General features: G+C 46.6%; 2 protein-coding genes and 1 pseudogene across 3 annotated transcripts; 2 read left to right on the top strand and 1 right to left on the bottom strand.

Moving 5' to 3' along the window:
* The first annotated feature begins 4,484 nt into the window (after positions 1-4,484).
* Positions 4,485-7,140, top strand: LOC136495389 (G-type lectin S-receptor-like serine/threonine-protein kinase At2g19130). The gene has a single exon (XM_066491329.1). The coding sequence runs from the start codon at positions 4,609-4,611 to the stop codon at positions 6,973-6,975; it is 2,367 nt and encodes a 788-aa protein (XP_066347426.1). The 5' UTR covers positions 4,485-4,608; the 3' UTR covers positions 6,976-7,140.
* Positions 7,141-9,140: 2,000 nt separating this feature from the next.
* Positions 9,141-14,563, top strand: LOC136495393 (upstream activation factor subunit UAF30-like). 2 transcript variants are annotated; one of them, XM_066491332.1, is made up of 3 exons: positions 9,141-9,342; positions 9,447-9,663; positions 13,997-14,563. In XM_066491332.1, exons 2-3 carry the CDS (start codon positions 9,496-9,498, stop codon positions 14,123-14,125), a joined length of 297 nt encoding a protein of 98 aa, XP_066347429.1. In that variant the 5' UTR covers positions 9,141-9,342; positions 9,447-9,495; the 3' UTR covers positions 14,126-14,563. The 2 variants fall into 2 exon arrangements, with proteins under 2 accessions (XP_066347429.1, XP_066347428.1); XM_066491331.1 differs by having other exon boundaries at positions 9,143-9,342; positions 9,482-9,663.
* Positions 14,564-14,694: 131 nt separating this feature from the next.
* Positions 14,695-17,693, bottom strand: LOC136495390 (uncharacterized; annotated as a pseudogene).

Genomic DNA, 17,693 nt, shown 5'->3' on the forward strand with positions numbered 1-17,693 from the left:
CCCTAAATCTATACCCAAATTACCCACCTCTATCATTAGAAGATAATTTATAAATAACCCTCTAAATTTGCATTTAAATTACCCATCTTTACTATTATAAAAATAATGCAAAGTAACCCCTAAATTTATATCTGAATTCAAATGCAATCATTAACGGGTCGCCCAAATTGGATTAAAAAATCAACAATTTGTGAAGTAGTTTTTACTTCGTATGTGAAACCATTAGTAGGATGTGTAGATTTTTTTTTAATTTTAACACTTTTTGTTAACTAAGTTTAAATCTAACACTGTTTATTTTTTATTTCCAAATCTAACACTTTTGACCGTGCCTATTGCCATGGCGCGGTGAAACGCCTGCGTCGCGTCATGCATGGTGGCGCAGCAGAAGGATGACGTGGCGAAGACCAGAGACGCTGATCGGTGGCGCGGCGGAGCCAGAAAAATACGGCCGCGCCCGCCTGCCTGCCGGTGTACCCGGCCCTGGTCCGGTCAAACGTGTCAGACTATCTCCAATGACGGGAACCTAAAACAGAGACCCATTCTACGATTTACGTCGCCTACAGTAAAAGGGTAGCACACCCAAATCTTTCATTCTCCAACAGCAACCGCAAAAAAAAAAACGCGAGCGAGCAGGCGGCGGCGGGGGGCGGAGCGAGCGCGTCGACTGGGCGAGCGGCGGGGGCTGGGTGGAGCTCGAGGGCGAACCAGATCTGGACGGGAAGCAGCAGGCCTCGTCGCCGGCGCCTGGGCGGAGCTCAAGGCCATGGTCGCCGGGAGCAGCGGTGCCCTGGGCAAGCAGCAGCGCACCTGGGCGAGAGGGGGCGGCGCGCCTTCGCGCGGATCTGGGCGAGCGGCGCGCATGGCGGAGGCGGCATACCTGGTCTTCGCGGGGGCGACGCGCATGGCGGCGGCGGCGCTCCTGGGTGAGTGGCAGCGGCGGTGGGCTGGCGAGCGGCTTTGGGTGCTCGGTTTCGCACGACAGGGAGGGCAGAGAAGCGGCTTTGGGTGGCTCCCTCTCCCCTTCCGGTCAGCTGCCTCCATGGGCGGATTTGGGCCCTGGGCTGCCCGGGCTGCAGCCCGGGGCGAGGCCCAACAACAGTGGATATATGTTTGACAGAAAACAGAAAAAAGACTAGGCAGCCCAATAGCCCACCCCGAGTCGAGGACAGCCTAGCAATCTCCAACCCTAGCCCTGGCCGCAGGCCGCAACACGTCCACTCAGCTCTTGCGATCGTGACGAAAGGGGAGAAGTAACCGCGCGCAGTCTTCCTCGCCTCGTGGCGCCCGCCGACCGTCGCGGGCTCCGACTTTGGCCTTCCTCGCCTCCTCAGCTCCTCCTGCCACCGCCGGTCGTGGCCTCGCCCGCCGCTAGGTGACCTGGCCATGGCCAGCGGGCAGCAGCCGCCGGCAGCCGCAGTCCTCGGCCAGGCCCAGGCCTCAGCCCCCAGCAGCAGCAGGTGAGATTTGACTTTTGACCACTAGTGTCTGGATTTGTGGATTTCCATGGTAATGTAAGTTGTAACATTTAATAATTCATATCTTAGGCTACATACGTTAGAATGGAAAGATACTATGGTAAAAAAGATGCATCAAAGAATAATACCGAAATTAAAGAGGAACAAAAAAATGTTATCATGCTTTTTGAAAAACTTACATTTTATAAAATTTTATGTAGTACCGAGGATGTTGGTACAAGTGGTGTTAAACCATGAAGACCTATGCGGGGTTTCTTTTTTTTTTTTTGTCATGTAAGGTTCTTCGGTTGGTACCTTATATTAATTAGCCCAGGGCGCAGCCCGTTTCTGGATCCGCCACTGGCTGCCTCGACGTCCACGCAGATGACCCCCGCGTGGAGCTTCCAGGGGCAGGCGCGCCTCGCCGTCGTCGTTCGCTACAGTTTTGCGTCGTGGAGAATGAGGACGCTTTTTTTTGCCTATTTGGTACGCAAAATGGCTGGTTGGTTTGCGTCCTCCGTTGGAGCAAATTTTCGGGACGCAAATCACTGTACATAGCATATTTTGCGTTTGGGTCGCTCTTTGCGACCGTTGGAGACAGTGTCAGCTCTAAGTGAATGCCGTCCCCGGGCTGGCCTGACCCTGAGCACGACGTCAAGCGGGGAAGGAGGAACGATCAGTAGGGAGAACCAGTGAATGCTCGATGGAACCATGCAGACCCACCCACCCCACGTGGTGGAGTTATTGCCGTGCCCTTCTGCGGCCGGCGGCCGGCGGCCGGCGCCTCCGGCAGACGAAGCGTACGCGTGCGTATGCGTTGGACGAACACCTAGACGTATGGGCTAGATGCTATAGTGGTGGACGGATGCGTGCGCCACGGCTGCCTGGGCCTGGTGCCCTGCCGCTGTGGCCTGGTCTTCCGTTCCCGTCCGCGGGCGCGCTCAGTCGGTGGTGTGCCGGATCAGGCCCGGCAACAGTGACGAGCAGATGTTGCCGCTGGTCACTGTTGCTTTGCGTGCTCCATCGTGCATCTTAGAAAGTGGCAACGTCCTACTGGGCGACTGGATGAGATGAACTACAGCAAGTGCGCCATCAACGTACTAGACCAGTAAGCGATGGCGTTCCGTCAAGAAATGTTCTTGCAGATCTGCGCTGAGAGCGAGAAAGATAGACCCCCACGGCAAAGGAAGAAGCATTGGGTTGGGCTACCATTTTGATCAATCATCCGCATTTCCCTTGTTCGTGTGGGACACCGTACGTAGGACAGTCATTTTGACTAACGTGGAGCAGTGGTGCTAAGTTAAAATTCATAGCGTCGGTTGCCAAACTTTGCACCACAGAACTAAGGTTAAAAGGTTATTTTGTTTATGTTCTCATCTACCGACACCCAGCGTGTGATTAAAAAGGCTGACCGAAACAGTATTTTATCCCTAATAATATGGGCCCCACAGCAAGGTGCTATGCTCGCTGCAAATTAGAATTACCGGTAGTTTGGGTTACCTGTATTGGCAGGGGCGGATCTAGCGGGGGGGGGGGGGGGGGGGGGGCTCAAGCCCCCCCTACCCAAACCGAATCAGTGCAAATTACTATAGAGCCCATATGAATTTGTAGGCAAAGTTCTATAGTATATGAGGGGCTGAGACTTAAGATCGAGCAGCACTGTTGTTCAGTCCCCCCTAAAATATTTCCTGGATCCGCCGCTGTGTATTGGTGGTTAGTACAGCTAAAACTTATAGGTGAGTAAAGTTTAGACGACTAAATTTAATCATGTGTTATCTAACATATAGACTACTAATATGAACTAACAATTGGTTATGCTAAACTAAAAATTACTCAACTTTGTAGTCCACCCTTTTAGATGGTCTTGGACTCAAAGCCCGATCAATGGTGACCAAACACAGAACATGTCGACTGCAACAATATTCAAAGTGGTGGGAGCAAAACATTTCCTAGGCCTCGTTTAGATCGTGAAAAAAAATGAACCCGATGAATAGTACCACTTTCGTCTTATTTGACAAATATTGTCCAATCGTGGACCAACTAGGCTCAAAAGATTCATCTCGTGATTTCCAACTAAACTGTGTAATTAGTTATTTTTTTTACCTACATTTAATACTCCATGCAAGCGGCTAAAAATTGATGTGATGGAGAGAGAGTGAAAAAACTTGAATTTGGATGGCATCTAAATAAGGCCCTAATGTGCATATGTGAAAAGCTAGCGAGAAGCATCACATTAAAAAAAAAATCGACCCGCGGGGGTTTGCCATACGTCTAGGTGTTCGTCCAACGCATACGCACGCGTACGCTTCGTCTGCCGGAGGCGCCGGCCGCCGGCCGCAGAAGGGCACGGCAATAACTCCACCACGTGGGGTGGGTGGGTCTGCATGGTTCGATCGAGCATTCACTGGTTCTCCGTACTGCTCCATCGATCGATCGTTCCTCCTTCCCCGCTTGACGTCGTGCTCAGGGTCAGGCCAGCCCGGCGACGGCATTCACTTCGAGCTGACACGTTTGACCGGACCAGGGCCGGGTACGCCGGCAGGCTGGTGGGCCGCGCCACCAATCAGCGTCTCTGGTTGTCGCCACGTCGTCCTCCTGCCGTACCACCATGCATAACGCAACATAGACGTTTCGCCGCGTCATAGTAATAGGCGTGACCAAAAGTGTTAGATTTAGAAATAAATAAATAAACAGAGTTAGATTTAAAATTAGTTTAAAAAAATGTTAAAATTAAAAAAAATTCGATGTGTATTGCCTGATTGGTTAAGTTACATTTGCTTCACGGAAGCATGCAAACATTGGTTGGGCATATAAAATTGAGTAATCTTATAATTACTTTCCTTGTCTTGTGAAGTCATCAAGTCAAGCAACCGGTAGCAGCGAGTAGCTGCAATTTTGGTCAAAAGTGTGTGGACCTTTTATGTTTTGTTTACCTCCGAGCAAGGGTAAAGAAAAAATGGCAGGTGGACGGGGATGGATGGCGTGGGCTCCCCGGCCTCAATCAATTTGTATAAAAAACGACACCGTCTCTTGCATTCTGCAACTGCAATGCAATCCAGCGTCTTAGGTTAGTTACACCACCACCACGGTGCTACCTTGCGAGCAAATCAACTTCTCCCATTGATCTCCCATCTTCCGATCCACTTCTCTCGTCATGCATCTCGTCGTCGTTCTTTGTGGCTTCCTTTTCTCCCTTTACACTCCTACATGCTCTGCGGCGACAGATACACTCTCACGCGGAGGCTCGCTGGCCAGAGACGAGAGGCTTGTCTCCAGCAACGGCAAGTTCGCGCTCGGCTTCTTCCAGACCAACAACAACAATTCCACCAATACCACCTCCAACTCACACCTTGGAATATGGTTCCACAAGGTCCCCAAGCTGACACCGGTGTGGAGCGCCAACGGGGATAACCCAGTCTCCAGTCGTGCTTCGCCGGAGCTCATGATCTCCGACGATGGCAACCTGGTCATCACAGCCCACGGCACCAAGGTCTGGTCTACCCAGGCCAACATCACAGCCAACAACACCGTTGCTGTTCTGCTGGCCGACGGGAACCTTGTCCTGCGGAGCTCCTCCAACTCCTCGGACGTATTTTGGCAGAGCTTTGACTACCCAACCGACACCCTGCTACCCGGTGCAAAATTGGGCAGAAACAAGGTCACCGGTCTGAACCGTCGTTTTGTTTCAAGAAGGAATCTGAATGACCAAGCTCCTGGTGTCTATTCCATTGGCCTAGCTCCTGGCCTTGATGAGAGCATGAGGCTGTCATGGAAATCGTCTACAGAGTATTGGTCTTCTGGCGAGTGGAATGGCAGATACTTCAACGCAATACCGGAGATGTCGGATCCCGCTTACTGCAACTATATGTTTGTTACCAGTGACCAGGAGTTCTACTTCTCCTACACCTTGGTGAACGAGAGCACAATATTTCAGGTTGTGTTAGATGTCTCTGGTCAATGGAAGGTGCGCGTATGGGACTGGGGCAGAAATGATTGGGTCACATTCAGCTACTCTCCAAGAAGTCAATGTGATGTCTATGCTGTCTGTGGAGCTTTCACAATCTGCTCTAACAACGCAAATCCATTATGCTCCTGCATGAAGGGCTTCTCTGTAAGATCACCTGAGGATTGGGAACTGGAGGACAGGACTGGTGGGTGCATCAGAAATACTCCTTTGGATTGCAATGACAGCAATAAAGGTACAAGTATGGCAGATAAATTCTATCCTATGCCATTCAGTAGGTTGCCCAGTAATGGCATAGGTATACAGAGTGCTACAAGTGCAAAAGCCTGTGAGGGATTCTGTTTGAGTAGTTGCTCTTGCACAGCATATTCTTACGGCCAAGGTGGTTGCTCTGTTTGGCACGATGATCTAACCAATGTAGCTGCTGATGACAGTGGGGAAATTATCTACCTTCGTCTTGCTGCAAAAGAGGTGCAAAGTTGGAAAGACCGTAAACATGGAATGAACATCAGTGTAAGTGTTGCTGTGGGTGTAAGCACTGTCACCTTAGCGTTCATCTTTCTAATTGTGATCTGGAGAAGCAGTAAGAGATCTAGTCATCCAGTGGACAGTGATCAGGGTGGCATTGGGATCATTGCATTCAGGTATATTGATATAAAACGTGCAACTAACAATTTTTCAGAGAAGTTAGGTGCAGGTGGTTTTGGTTCTGTATTTAAGGGGTGCCTGAGCGACTCGATTGCCATAGCCGTGAAAAGGCTAGATGGTGCCCACCACGGAGAGAAGCAGTTCAGGTCTGAAGTGAGCTCAATAGGCATCATCCAGCATGTCAATTTGGTTAAACTTGTCGGGTTTTGTTGTGAAGGTGATAGGAGGCTACTTGTGTATGAGCACATGCCAAACCGTTCCCTTGATGTCCATCTGTTCCAGAGCCATGGTACTGTTTTGGGTTGGAATATTAGATATCAGATAGCTCTTGGTGTTGCTAGAGGGCTAGCATACTTGCATCATAGTTGTCGAGACTGCATAATACATTGTGATATCAAACCACAAAACATACTTCTTGATGCATCCTTAGTTCCAAAAATAGCAGATTTTGGGATGGCAAAGTTTCTAGGGAGGGATTTTAGCCGCGTTCTAACTACAATGAGAGGAACTATTGGATACCTTGCTCCTGAATGGATTAGCGGAACAGCTATTACATCGAAAGTTGATGTTTACAGCTATGGGATGGTTTTGTTGGAGATCATATCAGGAAGGAGGAACGCGGGTAAAGAAGCTTTTACTGATGATGAGCATGCTAAGTATTTCCCTGTGCAAGTCGTGGACAAGCTTCTCAGTGGAGGCATTGGAAGCCTTGTGGATGCAAACTTGGGTGGCGATGTCAACCTAGATGATGTTGAAAGAGTCTGCAAAGTTGCATGTTGGTGCATTCAGGATAATGAATTTGACCGCCCTACAATGGTTGAGGTAGTACAGTTTCTTGAGGGCTTATGTGAGGCTGATATGCCTCCAATGCCAAGATTGCTTCATGCTATTGCTGGTGGCTCACCTTGATGTCGTAGAAGTACTTATATATACATGATCAGGATTTGGGTCAATCCATAGATACCTTAGAGATAGACGTCTTCTAAAGAATGTTGATGTATGTTATACATGTTACACCTCTTTGTAACCATATGTGTGGATGACCGTGTAAAAAAATATATATATTTTTTGTGATTATACCATGTTGGATCTCTGTTTACGTCCACATATATTAAGCACTACTGCACTAGCCAACTGGTGAAGTTAGCATAACCTCTTCTATCTTCAAATGTTCATATTGATCTAAATTTGTATCAAAACAAGTTTTACTTTGAAGCCACTCAAATTTAGAACTATAGTAATGTGGTTGTAGAACTTTACAGGTATGCTAATGAATGTGCAACTAACAATAATTAGCCCATAAGTGGTGAAAGTATGTAAAGGCTAAGGCTAGTTGAAGTAGTCTAACTATGATTTTTTTAAATAGTTTTAAATTAATATTTTAAAGTAACTTGTGTACAACTTATGCTGATGTATAGAGCAAGAGCAACGGTGAGAGAGACGAATGCCCGCTCGTCCATAGAAAAAAAAATCTAACACCAATTGTTCGTGCCCGAGTGGGCAACGATGAGTGACGGCAACACAACATGATGCAAAGAGAGGAGCAGGAGCAGCTGTGGAGGCAAAAGAGAGGAGAAGGAGCAACATGATTCAAGGATAGGTACAAGTAGAGATGAAAACGGATCGGATATGGACAGATATCACTGATATTACATTTGTTTTCATATTCCTGTCTGGATTCGGCTTCGAATACGGATAATGTCAACCATGCCGGATATGATACGATTGGATATCTACACCATAAATATGCGATTTGAGTATTCGGATACGAATACGGTATCGGATGTTGAATATCCGAACTCGGATACGGACAAATCTGAACCCCTCTAAACAGATTAGGTCTCGAATACGATCGAAAAATATCCGTACCGTTTTCATCCATAAATACAAGGGTCATATCGACCGACACATCAGCCTCGTCGAATGGATTGAGGAGAGAGAAACACAAGCCTGACGCTCATTTGGTCAATACATAGGCCAATGTTTCTTTTCCCATGTACATTGCCCAGATCATTTTATCCTTGCCTATTAAATAAAAAATAGCATTTGAAGTATAGAAAGAGACTGGTTGTTATATGTATTAGGCTCTAAGGGGTTGTTTGGATTAAAAATGTTTTATAGGAAAATCAAAAGAAACGGAAACATGGGAACGAGAGTCGAGCAGAGCATTTGAAACAAAGAAAAAGAATGTTTCCTTTCCTCTGGAACACTGCACCTCCTTCGGGATTTCACGGGAAAGAAAAAACCAACTTGAACTTCTGGTTTCTGATTCCTTTGTAGAAGCCCTAGGTGACTAAACCATTAAACTCATTGGATGGTGCATTACCATGTATAAAAAGAGCTAGGTAACTAACTTTTAACGTCTAGTTCGATTCATTGTTTTGCACTAAGTGCTTTCACTCAGCTGCTTTCCTTTGTTTTGATTTTCTGCAATCCAAACACTCTTTCTGTTCGCATTTCTACATAATTTTCTTTTCTTTGTTTTGCTAGGGATGCCTATATCTTGTTTTTTCGTTTTTTTTCTCATGCCTCCGTTTTATAACTTTGTTTGAAACAAGCTCTAAACTTGTTTATCGATGACTTGATTTGATTTATAGACAGGGTTTATTAGACTTGGTCTAAGAAAGGAGCATGATCGGCAGCGAGGGAGACGAATGCCTGCTAGTCGATACTATCTCCATTCTAAATTATAAGTCCTTTTGACTTTTTTATTCATCCATTTTGCTATGTATCTAAACTATATTATTTATCTAGATGCATAACTAAAATGGATGTACCAAAAAATTTCAAAGCGATTTATAATTTGGAATGGAGGGAGTATAGAACATAAATGAGAGGCGAGGGCAAAAATATCTTTTCACATGGCTAGGAAAAAAAATTCTTCTCTAAAAAAGGAAATAATATAAAAAATGTAAGAAAGAAGAATATATAGGGAGAAACTATCTAACGCCAAAGATTCAGCATCTCTGGTGTCAAATTTCGAAGTACACATGAATTAAATGTTAAATTCAGCGAAACGTGCGAATCGAGTCCAAACTCTGAAATCTCTCTTTTCATTTGCTTGATTGATGAGTAATCTCTGACTGTACCCCGTTATCCCTTGGGCCCCTCTTGCGCTTCTCGTCCCATCCCACCCGAGCGCGGCGGCGCTCCTTCTGCCTCCCCCAGCGCCGGCTCTACTGCCACTCCGGCGTCGCCCCCTCCTCCATACCTCCCCACCGGCGCCACCTCATCCCGTCACTCCCTCCTCAGCTGAGTGCAGCAAGTGCTGATCAGGTGCATGAAACCCTGTTTCAGTTTGATGTATTCGACAGATTTTGTGCTTGGTATTTGCGCTGATTTGCTCCGGATTTGTTCTATTCTGTGATTGGCTTGGTTAGCTCACTCTCCTTCGAATCCGTTCACTTCTTCACAGTGGGTGGGCGGGAGATGGTGCTGAGGCGGGCGGCGGGGGAATGCCCCAAGAAGGTTGCGGGGCTGATGGATCTGGTGAACCTGTCCACCCAGTTGCGAGAGTTCGCCGGGGGCCGGTCCCAAATGTCCCATATCTCCTTCTTCCTCCGGGTCTGGTCGTACATCAAGGACAACAAACTTCAGGTACTACTTCCAATCTATGCGTATAGCAATAGACTGGGCCCCTTCGTTTCTTTCCGAAGAAATCTGTAATTAGTCGCTAAGGTTGGTGCTCCGTGTTAGCTGGGATCATTATTTATTGCGACAGGATTTGACTGCTCGCTCGTCAGAGTTAATTTGCACTGACCTTGGATAGAATATTGATTGGGGGAAAACATGAAGTTTTGGGCTAATGGGAAAACAGCAGAATGGCAGCTGATGCTGCCAACGTATCGTGAGATGAGAGTTCAGAATATTATTATTATTATTATTAGTATTATATGAAGAGATTATGTCATTTCCAAAATCTGAGTGGTGTTTACAGGTGTGGGAATTGATCTGTGCTGTGCCAAATGACGTTTTGATAATTCAGGACTTTTGTCCACTTTGCCACTATATGCATAAAAATGCTTAATAATGCTCTTCTGTGTATTTATAGCTTCTACTTGGTTAGGATGAGAACCTTTGACATTTGGGTTCTTGATAGCTCAGCATTTGAGATTTCACTCCCTTCATGCTGCTTGGTATTCCACCTGTTTCCAGATCGACCATGTGAACTGACAATGGAGGAGGCACCCTTATGTTCAGCGCTTTAATTTAATTTGGAGCTGATAAAGTAGTTATATTTCCATGTCGCACCCCGTTTATATCTGGTTACACCCAGAAATATGCCAAAAATGGGCATTAGTAGCACTTTGACATGTGATTCGGTATATCACTTCCATGTTTCTAATGCCCCTTAGTGGAAACCTTCAAGCATACTGTAACATGCATTGATTCATAGAGATCCCTCATAAGAGGCACTGAACAGTGGTTTATGTAGCTAGATAATTCATGCTTAACATCAATTGTTCTGCCATACTCCTCGTGTGTAGTTGGTCCTGACATTGCTAATGTCGGGGGCCCTTGGAACATTAGCGGGTTCCACAAGTACTTGTGTTATTTCTCAAAGACCTGCTTTAAAATCTATGGGTAGGGGTTGTTTATAGTTGATGTGACCTCTCCCTTGTCTACTATTAACTCACACCCCCCCTTCCTACTGTCGAAGGGTATGCTATTGTCTTTTCTTGCTCGTAGCCTAGGTCATCCTCTACACTGTAGTGTGCCCAGAGGCCAAGGGTGGGGTCATCCCGTATGTTTGTCCCTCAGTCGACATAACATCTTGTTCATCCTAGGCACTTTTTGGAGGGTGGAGTGCGAAGACTAGAGACCACCTTCCCTTGAGGAGGGCTCCTTTCTGAGGCCCAACTTCATCATAAGGGCCTCCACCTTTGATCCAAAAGCTGACTCTATGTTGGCCTCTGGATATCTCCCTTCGACGCCTCCTTTGAAAGGTCCACCCTTCCACCAGTTCCTTCCTTCCGCGCATGTTGGGGAGTACCTTTGGAACTTTGGCCAACCAGTCTTTTTGGTTGGCTTTCTATTGGCTCATCTCATTGGTTGCCCTGGGAAGATGGAGGCGACCCACTTTCTATTGGCTCATCTCATTGCTGCTGAGGTGTTGGTGTGTGTTTTGTAACTGGGTAGGGGCTACCCAAACCCGTTTTTTCTTCTACCTTAATGAAATGACGCGCAGCTCTCCTGCGTAGTTCGAGAAAAAAGTAGTAGTTTACAAAGCAACAATTCAAACTCATCCAAGCTGATGACAACCAGGAGTGGACGATGATGCTGATGGCTTCTTCCCCTGCATGTATTTCTTCCCAAGAAAGTGTCCTCAACCTATCTATCTAAGCTGTGTGCAAGTAAATGATAGTTGACGCCATAGCAATGGTTCCACCCCTGGCAGCAAGAAGGTGAGCGAGTGCTGAGTGGCTTAGATTTGGGGCTAGGGTCAGATCTGCATATGATCCACACAAACAAGCTATAGATTCGCCAACGCATCATATTGAACAAGCATGACAAAAGAACAGGGGTTCGTGCTGCTGTAGGAGGTTGCTGATTCATGTGCCCGACTAGTGGTGCAGAGATACACCAACGTATGGGTTTAGGGTGACGGTGCGCTTCGAAGTGGAAGATAGGGCGGGGTGAGGTGATGCTGGTGATGGCTGAGCTGCTGCTTCAGATGTGTCGAACGGGAGACGAAGATGGAGGTGAGCGCAACACGTGTCTACATGAGCAAAACATTAGTTCCAGTTCTCAGCGATGCAGAAAGGTGTGGGCGTGTGTGGTTGAGCGTGGGAGGCACGTAGCGCTCATGCAGGAGCTGAACGGTGGGCTGTTCCTTTTACCATGTAATGTAAAGCCTAAGCCAGACTGAAAATTCAGTCCAGGCTCATAAACAGACTGCAGAATTGATTGATCTGTCCTCCGGTCTCGTCTTGCCACTTCTAGAAGCGACAATAGGACTAGGAAAAAGTCTATTTCTTTTAATACTTGTATTAGGTGATAGATTGTTCTATGGTTTTGTGTCAATAGTAATGAGAATGGGAACTTTATTCTGGCACGAAGCATGAAGCCTATTTTCATTTTACCACTGAATATTTTGTTTTTTTGCCATTCTTTTTATTAGGAGTTATCTTTTCCCCCACACGGGCCAAATAATACATGTTAGGCCTTGTTTGGATGTCCATGTATCCACCCCAATCCATTTGTGTTGGGGTGGATTGGTGTGGAATTTAAACACACATGGATTGAGGTGGCACCAATCCACCCCAACACACATGGATTGAGGTGGATACATAGACATCCAAACAAGGCCTTAGACTGACTCCAACAGCGTAACCCATACATGAGACCTATTTCATGATTTGGGTAATGTACAGTAAAAAAGGTTACATCCCGTAACTTCGTCTCTCCAACAGAGGAGCCCCAAATCCCATCCACGAAAATATCCGAGCCTCACTCCTCGACCCTATCCACGCCGCCATCCCAGCAGGTTCGCGCCGTCCATCTCGCTGCGGCCCTACGTCCAGGCACCTGCGCCGGCCGCCGCGGAGCCGGAATCCACCCGTGCCGGCCGCCGCGGAGCCGGCAGCACCAGCGCCATCCGCCGCGGCGCTGCCCGCCATGGAGCTCAGCGGCGAGCGCGGCGTCCTCCTCGGGCTGGCTGACCATCTTGATGGCCACCTCGCGGCCGGCGTACCTGCTGGAGTAGACGCGGCTGTGCCGGCCTGATGCAAACTTGCCCCGGATCTCCAGCTTGGACAGGTCGGCGCTCCACAGCTCCTCGCCGCCGCCCCGGATCCTGGCGCCCGACGGCGCTACGAGGTACTTGGACCACGACACCGCCTTCTTGTACTCGCCCAGCGAGAGCCGCCGCTCCAGCTGCCTCCCCGGCCCGCGGCCATTGCCGCCGCCGCTCTGCTTGAAGCACTACAGGCTCTTCATGTGCCCCCAAGATCGTAGCTTTCTGAGGAGGAGAGTTGGGGTGGATCTTTGGTTGAAGCAAGGCGAACAAACCGAAGCGTCTGTGCAGACTCTCCGGTTCGTGGAGATTGGTAATAGAAATCTCGCACGTCGTGAAAGCCTCGTGCGGTGCCGACGCGAGCGAGCGCGGACGAGCGGGGCCGGCGGCGCGGCCGGTGCGGGAGCGGGCCACCTCGGCGTTGCGGAGGCGTGCTTGGGTAGGCCACCATCGGAGATTTGCGTACCGAGCCGAGAGGGCATGCTTTTTTGCGTATCGCTTCGGTGGGCAGGCAAAATGGGTCGTCCGTTTGGGTCAGCCGTTGGAGGCTGTTTTCGGTAGGCAAAGCAACTATGCGTAACACATTTTGGGTTTGCATCCCTTCGTTGGAGACGGTCTTAGTGATCTAGTGTATGTCAGAATACTAGTGCACCATCTTGACCAAACTGTTTGTGTTTCCACTGGTTCTTTTGGGGTCCATTGTTGTAGTTGGGCACTGGCTAAACTGGTACGAGGAAAAACTGACAAGCAACTCATTCCTTGTACCTTCCTGACCATATGGCTGTGCAGATTATGATAAATAATAACTCTGAAATGCCTTCTCACAGCCTGAATCTAAGTATGTAGAAACAGGGAAAAAAACACTAGGATTCACTTCCGTAAAATGGTGAAAACCATACTAACAATCAATTGTCAGTTATTGTGATCCGCTTCCGCTTGTGTCAGAATCGAACAGATTAAGGATTAAGGAAACTGAAAGAACAAGAAGCTGCTTCTACTGTAACAGAACCTGCTATCAGTCGGCTGCCACTTCCAGCTATTTGTGCGAAAATGAAGAACAGTGTTTTGTTTTGTTATAGGGCAGACCCAGTGCCCTGCTCTTAGTGTTTTGTTTTGTTATAGAAACTACAATTTACATTATGTGGCTTCATCATTATTTTCTTTTGAGATGGTAATAACTATCCTGATTTGCAGGACGCGACGAATAAGAACATTGTGAAATGTGATGAGAAGCTGAAGACTGTATTATTGGGCAGGTCCACAGTGGAACTCTCTGAACTCCCAATGATCGTTAAGCTTCATTTCCCAAGATTTTCAAGGTAGTAGCAACTGACAACATGGTATTGTATATTGAAATTTTGTGGGAACTTGATGGGATAGACGAAATCATATAATCCCTCCATACTAAAAAATGAAGTCGTTTTGGACAGCGACACGGTCTTCAAAGTATTACTTTGACTACTTATTTTTATAAAGATATTTATCAAAAAGTGATATATGTAAATTTTTGTGAAAGTATTTTTCAAGACAAATCTATACATATGGTTTTCACATTTCTAAACTCAAATTCTCATTGTTTGACCCAAGCCTTGTCCAAAACGACTTCATTTTTGAGTATGGAGGGAGTATGTATTGTTTTGCTGAAATTTCCATTTATTGGCTGTATGTAGTGGAACGAACGATATACATTGAGTTCGCCACTTAGTTTGCTTGTCTTTTTGATAACCTGTTTGAAGTATCAATAACTTTGCTTAAGTTTAACTGAAGCGCACAGTCGCCCAGACTGCCGACCAGCCCCAGCCTTGGCCACACTCTGCAGTCGCCCCGGTAGGGATGATGATGGGATACAACCTATATCAGTGATCCTGCTTTCTATCCCATACCTATATGTTCTATCTCATATCCTATATTTAATACCTTATTTTTTCTTGGATCTTAGAGCCAGATACGAATACGTCGGATATTGACATCTATCTCATATACATATAAGAAATCTGATTTTAAGTATTTGGATTCAGATACGATTGGATACTAAATATTTGGATTCAGAAACAGACTATCCATATAGAGGTGCGAAAAATATCCGTTCTATTTTCATCCCTGTCCCAACCGCCCCTCAGCCCATGGCCTCGTCTTGCTCCTCTGCCCATAGCTACGTACATATATATGTTGTCCTCACTTGGCAATTGCTTCCTGTTTGAAACCAAACATATCCCAATGAGTGAAGGTATATATAGTATTGTGCTGATGTACTGCTGTAAGAGATAGTACCATGGATTTTCAGAAATGACTTCAAGAAACAGAAAATTGGAAGCAAAAGATGCTTTCTCTTCTTTTAATTGTAGTACTAACATTGAGATGTTATATGTATGTTGCCTTTGTGGCCCTCTACAGATGATGTAAGTTGCTCAGTTTTTTTTTTTCTTTACACACCTTCCTTCGTGCTAGCTTGTTTTCTGGCAAACTTTGTGAAGCAACTTGGCCTTTATTCAGCCTTGTAGCATCAGCTTTTGATGTTGCCCTTTTTGGTCCTGTAGTCTCTCTTGTGTTCGGGGTGACTTGCCTAATGAAACTACAAAACTACAACAAAAAATTCAGATTTCAAGCCAAACTTGAAAGTTCACATATATTGAGACATTAGAACCATAGTACATAGTTTTGGGAAATAAAATCCCAATTACATGGTAGAAACCACCGAGCAGCACAGAAGAAAACTATGCCTACTTCAAGACACTGCATCCTAAGAGCAGAAACTAAGCAAGTAAATTTGAACAAGTCCTCCAAATTCGAATCTCTCAAAGGCGTTGGAAAGTCTTTCGAATGCCCCCATTGGGAACACGGTGAATACTATCACCAGGCAATGGTGGCAACCACCGAGGGCCTCCCTTATGCATTGTAGCTCTGGAGGTTGGAAGCTGAGCCGAAGATACGAAATTAGCGATAGAGGACTCAGACAAACACCTCTGTAGAGACGATGAATCAGAGGTTGCATCCAAGGATTGAACATGAAATCCACCCTAGCAAGGACGACGAGCCTCAAAGAAGCAGCACGGCAGGTAAGCGCCTTGCATCGCACCGGAGTAGAACTTGGACCAGTAGACACCACAAAGCAACTGTGAGCCTCGGACGGCAAGGCGGCCGGGGCTGCACCGACGGCTGTCAGCAGCCACCCCAACGGCGACCGGGCATGGAAGAACAACTTCGTCGGGGCCATGCTGAGGGCCGACCTGCAAGGCGTGTGGTGACATGGTCGATGAAGGTCCAGCGACGCTTGGCGCTAGGCTGCACGGGGTTGTCCAGCAGAAGACCCGATCTAGAAGCGCAACCACCAAATCATACTCGAACCCGGACGGATCGAGGGCAACGACGATGGAGCTCAAGCAACCATGGGCGCACAAGGGCGGAGATGGAACTGCTTGAGAGAGCGGACTTGTTTTATTTCTACTGACCTTGGAAGCGACACCATCAGGTGAGGAAGACTACAGCGGCAACATCACTTGCCCCGAGGGGAGACACCCATCCGGGCAACCTACAAGTGCTAGCTACTGACTAGGCGGGGGGGGGGGGGGGGGGGGGGGGGGACTCCCAGCCCACTCCGGTAGGGATGAAAACGGATCGGATATAGACATATATTACGTTCGGATTCAGATTCGAATACGGATAGAGATATGTCAGATAGAATACGATTGGGTATCGACATTATAAATATGCGATTTGAGTATTCGGATACGGATACGGTATCGAATGTTGAATATCTAGACTTGGATACGGACAGATCTAAACTCCTATAAACGGATTCGGCCTCGAATATGGTCGGAAAATATACGTACCGTTTTCACCCCTACACTCTGTCAAGCTTGCCGGCGGCGGGAGGGAGGGGTCCGGCTGGATCTCGTGGGGCGCTTAAGGAGGAGCTGTGTTTCGTGGAATGCTTCAGTCCCCGGTCGTCCGAAATTTTCATGGGTTCAGCCAAACTTCATTATGTGTTAGTGCTTAAAATAGAGTGCTACCTGCTTAGATTGCAATGGAGTGCCATCTGCACAAATGATCTGCAGTGTGGTTATAACAACGTAAAGTTCAGAGTTTCATGATTAGAAATAAACAAAGGAACCACTTTAAGTCTAGGGATCATACACTTTGCCGAGGCCATGGTATGCAGCGAGCAGTAGCACTTCCTAGATTTTGTATCTTCCCATGTTCACGAGGCAATATGGTTGTTTGTTTATAAACAATGCTGACAAGTACATCAATTTAATCCACCAATGGTTGACCATGGTTCGCTTTAGCTTTCCTATCAGTTTTCTGAATGGTCCCTAGTGCCACTAGCTTTTTACTATCTGGAGATGCCCGACCAACGTCCATACTACACTTTATATCTTACATATCATCCTACAAAGATTACTATTAACTCTATCATCTATCTACTATTTGATTAGAAAAGACTAACATGAGAAAAGACAACAGTCACATTATGAAAGTGGTGTCTGAAATTTTCTTGGTTTCTTCGATGTCTCTGGAAGGCATTGCGGAGGTATTTTGTCCTTGGTATTTTCCAGAAGTGTGTGATGTGATGTATTTCTCTTTCTTTTTTGCAGACTTGGCAGGACAACATTCCTGGTTTCCTAATGATTGAAGAGAAAACTAATTATAAACCACATCTAATTAGTAAATCAACTTAACTAGACATTGTTTACCTCATGTTCTACTCCATGTCTCCTGTTTGAATGTGAAACTAATTCTTGGTTATCAATTATCATCATTCATGTCATGCAAATGTTGCCCATGTACTGTACCAACCCTTGGACTAGTTTCAATAGGGACACGTTTGGGAACCTAAAACTTGACTTTTCAGTTCATTGTATTGCTGGTGCAACTTAGTTTGATTTGACAT

The sequence above is a fragment of the Miscanthus floridulus genome, chromosome 12, assembly GCF_019320115.1.
Source record: "Miscanthus floridulus cultivar M001 chromosome 12, ASM1932011v1, whole genome shotgun sequence".
Classification (NCBI taxonomy): domain Eukaryota; kingdom Viridiplantae; phylum Streptophyta; class Magnoliopsida; order Poales; family Poaceae; genus Miscanthus; species Miscanthus floridulus.

Coding starts and splice junctions, on each gene's coding strand:
- LOC136495389 (XM_066491329.1), top strand. CDS start 4,609: ATGCATCTCGTCGTCGTTCTTTGTGGCTTCCTTTTCTCCCTTTACACT.
- LOC136495393 (XM_066491332.1), top strand. CDS start 9,496: ATGGTGCTGAGGCGGGCGGCGGGGGAATGCCCCAAGAAGGTTGCGGGG. Junction 9,664..13,996: donor TCAAGGACAACAAACTTCAG/GTACTACTTCCA, acceptor CCTGATTTGCAG/GACGCGACGAATAAGAACAT.